Here is a 5,971-nt window from a genome sequence, read left to right on the forward strand (position 1 = left end):
GGAGGATGCGGGAGCCGGAACGTGTACAGAGCCGCTTCCCGGACTCTCTGGAACTGTGTGCAACACGGCAGGTCTGCTGCAGTTGCCAAAGCACTGTTTCCACACTTCTCCAGTTTCGCAAGAACCAACTGGCACAGCCACTCGTGTCTCTGGACCGCTTGACCGCTAGGATGTCGTTACTGAAGTTCTTCTGGTGAAGCGATGACTTATCTATAGGCCACTTGGGCTAAGCTGACGTCAGCCCCTCGGGGTGGGTGTCCCGTGTCATTCACTGGGAGGAGATCCAGCCAGGCGAGTAGGTCCCTGGTAGGAAAGAAAAGCACGCCTCCCTTCACGAGAGGCTCTTATGCTCTTGCTGTTTGTTCCATGAGTCTATCCAGTGCCCGTGGTCTGACAGGCTCTGTGCTGGGAGGGAAGAGAAGGCAGCGGGTCTTCTGTATGCGGACCAGCCGGGCAGCTGTTACTCTCAGATCTCCAGATCTGCTGACATGGGTGGGGCGGAGGGTATTTTCTCCCCTCTGAGTGGGGTGAGGGAGGCCCTAGGAGGCGGAGACCATACTCTCATGGTTCCTGAGTAACCACTGCCTCTGCATTTCTCAGACCCAGGCCTTGCACCCTAGGAGCCTGGAAGAGCCATTCGGTCTAATCTCCCCGTATAGCACTTGAAACCCCCACCCCCAGTGAGTCTGAATTCAGACTTTGCTTCCACGCCACATGCGACAGGGAGCTCACTACCACCCACGCGGCCTTTTTCTGCTTTGGATGGCTTTGCTGCACGTTGCGCCCAAATCTGACCCACAGAAAGGCAGCTAAAGAAAACTTTCTCTAACAGAGGTGTCAGAAAGCTGAAGTGGACCCTTTGGGAGGTGGTGAGCTCTCTGCCTTAACCTGCCTCTCCCCGTCACTGTAGGTGTATAAAGGTGAAGTTTTTTATGTCCAGAGAAGTATGGAGAGGGGAGATTCCCATGTCTTAGGACTGCCTTTCACCCCGCAAGGAAGGGGTGAAACCCACACCTGGTCCCTCGGGGCCTCTGTTCTCTCTGCTCTGTGATCTTCATCCTCCTCCACCTACACAGGGCAGTGGGAATGTGCCTGGGTCTGGTGCCTGCTTCCCCACCCCCGAGCATGACTCTGCCCATGCAGCTGTTCCCGGCCATGCAGCCATCCTGGCCCCAGCTGCCTGTTGCTGGTTTCCTTCACCCCACAGGGCCTGAGGCCAGGCTGTTGTCATTCTCGGGTTGTCTGGCCTCCGGGAGGGTGCAAGGGAAGCCACTTTTAGCTTCCCTCTTCTTCACTGAGTCCTGCCCTGGCCTGGGGTCCTTCTGTATAGAGGGACACACACAGCAAGTTCAAACATGGTCTGTGTTGTTATAGAAACATGAGTTGTGTCACCAAGGGTGACTGTGAAAAATTGGGAACAACTTACATGTTCATTTTTGATTGTATATCTTTATCTGGGACTAACCTGCGGTCTTTTGGGGTTCCTGAAGGGGCCTCATGGGGTCTATGAACCCCAGAAATTATTTGCAAAATGCTACCTATTCATGAGTTTTCTGGGAAAGTCTGTGACCCTCCCCCCAAAAAATTGTTAATAAGTAGTAATCAATAATACGGAAATCCATGCAAAGTATAAAATTATGTAGAACAACATTTTATCCACATAAAGAGATGGTATATTGTAGAATGAAAAAAGCAGGCGACAAATCACTCTGTATAGTATGAGCCCACTTTCGTTTAAAACAATTTGTTATACACATGGCCACTGGAAGTATAGCTACTAAAATGATGACAATTTTTATCTATGGGGTGAGACAAAAATTTCTGTTGAATTTGTATTTTTCGTATTTGTTGGATGTTCCACAATGCCATGGAGGGTGCCCTGAGTCCATTTTCTGAGGACCTGAACTCTCCTCCCCCAGCAGCTCCCCTAAACCCGGAAGGGATCCGAAGATGTGTGGGGAAAAAAACAGAGGTCTCACCTCTAGGTGTCCCGCCATCACTAACTCCCTGGCCTCCCGACTTCTACTAGCGTCCATTCGGGCAAGTTTCAGACCCTGAGGTTCTCCTGGACAAGTTCCTTCCAGGCGTGGCCCTGGGAGAGTGGCTGATGCTGACCCTAATGGCCAAGCATCAAGCAGCCAAGACTTCCTAGCTGTGTGGCTTTGGGCCAGTCATCTAAGCTCTCTGGGCCTCAGGGTGCCGTAAAACAGAACCTCACGTCGGTACCTAGCTCTTGGGGTTGTTGCAAGGGGGAGCTGGGAGGAGTAGGGGCTGGCGGATGGTGGGTGCCCATCAGCTTTGGTTGTCTCCTCCCCTGCCCCGCCTTGTCCCGCCTGTCCTGACCTACCTGCCTTTTCCCTTCTCCCCAGGAAACTCCAAGGCCGGCAGGATGGGGTCAGCCTGTATCAAGATCACCAAATACTTTCTCTTCCTCTTCAATTTGCTCTTCTTCGTAAGTATGGCCAGCACCTCCTGACTGCCTCAAACAGGGACTCTTCTGTTGGGGGCACCCCAGCCTGAGACCCAATGGAGTCTGGCGCCGGTGGTGGGGTGTGTTGGGTGGGGGCTGAGGACAGACCATTCTAAATGGAACTGGTGGGGGTAGTGAGGAGACTCCTGGCATTTGCAGCTGGCTCCGCGGAGCATGCATCTCAAGCTCCCAGAGGGTAGGCAAGAGGAGGCTGGGCTCTGGACCAAAGCGGAGACACAGTCCCCCTTCCCCAGACCCACCCTGGCAGGCCTCACCAGGTCCCTGAGCCAAGGGGACGCCCAGATGTGAGCCCCAGGCACATCTGGAGCTGGTTTTCCTGGGGCTCTGATTTTCCTGTCTGGCCTGGCACCAACTGACTCCTCCTGCTTTGGAGTTGCCAGGATGATTGTGTGTGTGTGTGTGTGTGTGTGTGTGTGTGTGTCTGAGTGTGTGTGTGAGTGTATGTGAGCGTATGAGTAGGTGTGTGTATGAGAATGTGTGTGTGAGTGTGCATGTGTGGGAGTGTGACAGTGTACGTGTCTGTGCGTGTGTGTGTGTGTGTGTGTCTGAGTGTGTGAGTGTATGAATAGGTGTGTGTGAATGTGTGAGAGAGAGTGTGTATGAGAACGTGTGTGGGAGTGTGACAGTGTGTGTGTGTGTGTGTGTGATGGGGTGGGGGAGAGTGGCCTGGAGGGGTCTTCACAGCCCCAGGGTGGTGCTGTGGGCTGTGGCCTCTCCATGTTGTTGATTCACTCTAAGCTGTTAAAAATCACGTTATACCATAGGATGTTTATTATGATCCAGTTTTATTTTTAAAAAATTGTACACATTCATGAACATTTTTGAGAGGAGAAAAAAAATACCTCTGCATGTTAATGTTGGATTCCTGGGAATTTTGGTTTTATTCTTTATGCCTCTCTTGCATTTTCCAAGTTTTCTACAACAGACATGAATTACTTGTAGGAAAAATTGGTTTCTATTACAAGTTACATAGGATTGTGGAAAGTTTAGAAAGTAAAGCATTATTTTGAATTCCCCTTCATAACTTTAACCCAACACACAGATACTTACACGTGTGTTCCTGGTGCACAGAAGCATATACTGTGTATACACGTGCACACACACATGCACGTGGACAGCCCTGGTGCTGCCCGCCCTGCTGTTCATCCACCTTGGCCCCAGCCTCAGCTCCAGCTCCCTCCTCAAGGACCATGCCGAGGCCCTGGTATGGCTCTGGCCTTCCACTGATGGCAGCCAGGCCTGGAAGCCACCCAAGGCCAGGCCTGGGCACCTGGGCTTCCCCAGCTTAGCAGTCACGCCCCTCCTGGCTGGCTCAGGCCTCTGGAAAGCAGCTGCTCGGGCAGCCGGAGCCTAGCCTTCCCTGGCAGGCACTTGGCTCCCAGGCTGAGGCCAGCTTCAAGGCCAATGACCAGAACCGGAGGACAGGAGGTGGGAGTGCTGTGGCTCCATCCTTGGGGGCTCTAGATGGTGACAGGGCTTGGGGCGCAGGGCTGTAGAGAGCCCCTCTCCCCCCATGCAGTAGGAGGGAGTGGGTAGAGACTTCGTGGAGAAAGGGAGTGAGACTGATGGTTTTGGCCATGGTGTCCTTTCCTGTTCTGCTTCCAGGCTGCCCATGGAGCCAGACACTGGAAAAGCTTCTCTCTAGCCAGAGCTCTGGGGCTGGTCTTGGGGGCTTGGCTTCCTCCCAGCTGCTCCAGGGGGCTGGCAGCAGTCAGGTGTTAACTCCCTGCATGCTGGGGCCCTGCCCAGAATGGTCCATCAGGATGGGGGGTGGTGGGGGGCGGGGGGAGAGCTTTTATAACAGGCAAGTAAGAGGGGAAGGAGAGAGACGTGACTGTGTGTGTGTGTGTGTGTGTGTGTTCACTCATTCACCAGATGTGTGTTTGACACTTCCATATCCAGAACCTATCAGGGGCGCAAAGTCGACACAAACCAGCAGAAGAGCTTTGGTTTCTGTGCTCAAGGAGCTTCTGTTCTGGAGGGCGGTGGGTTCCCATCGAATAATTAAATGGATGCTAAAATTGCAGTTGAGGTTGTGCTGGGAATGAAGGATAGGGCCCCTAGGGAAGCAGATAATAAGGCATTTGACCTTTTCAGGGCGGTCAGCAAACAGTGCCTGGAGTTACCTGTGGCTGGAGAGAGAGGGGTCCGGGCAGCAGGAGCCTAAGTGCAGTGAGGGCGTGGAGCAGAGCGTGCCTCTCCAGGGTGCAGGCCATGCGGGCTTCCTGGAATGATTCTGGTCTTTGTTTTACATACAGTGAGAAGCAGTTACATGACTGGACTTGTGGTTTGGAAAAATCTCTCTGGCTGCTGTGTGTGCTCACACATGCACTTGTGTATATGCGTGCATCCTTGCTTACCCCCTTCCCTGACCCCAGACTACATAGAAAAGTGCCCTAGCAGCTTTTCTCATGGCCAAAGCAACCCTGAGCCTGCTGGTGCTGTGGGCATTCTGGGGGAAGGATGCTGGCTCCCGGCTGAGCCCTGTGGGGTGATTCTGACAGGGCTGGGAGTGGTTATTGTGGGGTGTATGCTGGGTCCTTGGTCTTGGTTCACAGAAGAAAGGGGTACCATGGTTCCCATTCTAGTCAGCCACCTGGCCCAGCCTCCTTCCTGGCTGGCCCCATAGGCCGGTGGCCGACCCAGCCCCACCCGTCAGCCAGGCTGCAGTTATCAGGCCTGCAGAGAAACTCCAGGGCGGCACCAGGGGCTTTTCCCCGGGTTTCTCCGGGAGAGCCCGGGAGCTCAGCTGGGCTGTCTGGGATTTTATTTGGGATTCTATTCACCCAGAGGGAATTTTCTGTCCTGCCGCCTGGTCCCTTTTTGGAAGGGCATTTCTCCCCCTTGCCCTGCCCTGTGGGTAGGTGCAGGAGGTAGGTGGGGCAGGGACTCTGCCCCGTGTTTCTGAGGTGACAGGAGCAGACCGAGGGTGCTTGCTAGTTTCAGGGTGGGGCGGGCAGGGGTTCAGGAGTCTGGGAACCTAACTGCCAGGTCCTGGAAAGCACCCCGCTCCCAGCAAGCTGCAGTCTGAAGTGCCTTCACCTGAGGGTGAACCCTTCGCTTCCCTGGGGTCTCAGTAGCCTTCCTGTCCCCCGAGACTGGCTGTCTAGGGTAAAGCCCAGGACGTACCCCAAGCATCCCTGCAGCTGACATGCCATCGCCTGGCCCAGGTTAATAGTCAGATCTGGCTTTGAGCCGTCGGTGGATGAATATTGGGTGACCTCGAGCAAGGTCCAGGCTTCAGTTTCCCCATCTGTAAAGTGAGGACAGTAATGTCTCATCTGCCAAGGAGAGAGGAGGGGACAAGTGAGCTTCCGGAAGACAGTGGCAGGCAAATGCGGGGTGGTCATCACGCCTTCATCCCCGTAGTCATCACCAGCTGCCATCTTGAAGGGACCTAGACTAGGGAAAGGTAAGCGAGGTACTCACTTCCAGACCGAAACAGCCCGTGCTGTGCCACAGTGGGGCTCCATTCCTTTT

At 54.1% G+C, this 5,971-nt stretch overlaps 1 protein-coding gene across 6 annotated transcripts in view; it reads left to right on the top strand.

The window, feature by feature from the left end:
- CD82 (CD82 molecule) overlaps positions 1 to 5,971 on the top strand; it is a 50,762-nt gene that overhangs the window by 24,898 nt on the left and 19,893 nt on the right. For all 6 annotated transcript variants that reach the window (XM_011356857.2, XM_011356854.2, XM_011356855.2 and 3 more), the window contains one exon: positions 2,370 to 2,452. In XM_011356857.2, the coding sequence (XP_011355159.1) occupies positions 2,390 to 2,452 (63 nt within the window). In that variant the 5' untranslated portion in view covers positions 2,370 to 2,389. The remainder of the gene's footprint in view (positions 1 to 2,369; positions 2,453 to 5,971) is intronic.

This window comes from Pteropus vampyrus, unplaced genomic scaffold (genome assembly GCF_000151845.1).
Source record: "Pteropus vampyrus isolate Shadow unplaced genomic scaffold, Pvam_2.0 Scaffold31, whole genome shotgun sequence".
NCBI lineage: Eukaryota > Metazoa > Chordata > Mammalia > Chiroptera > Pteropodidae > Pteropus > Pteropus vampyrus.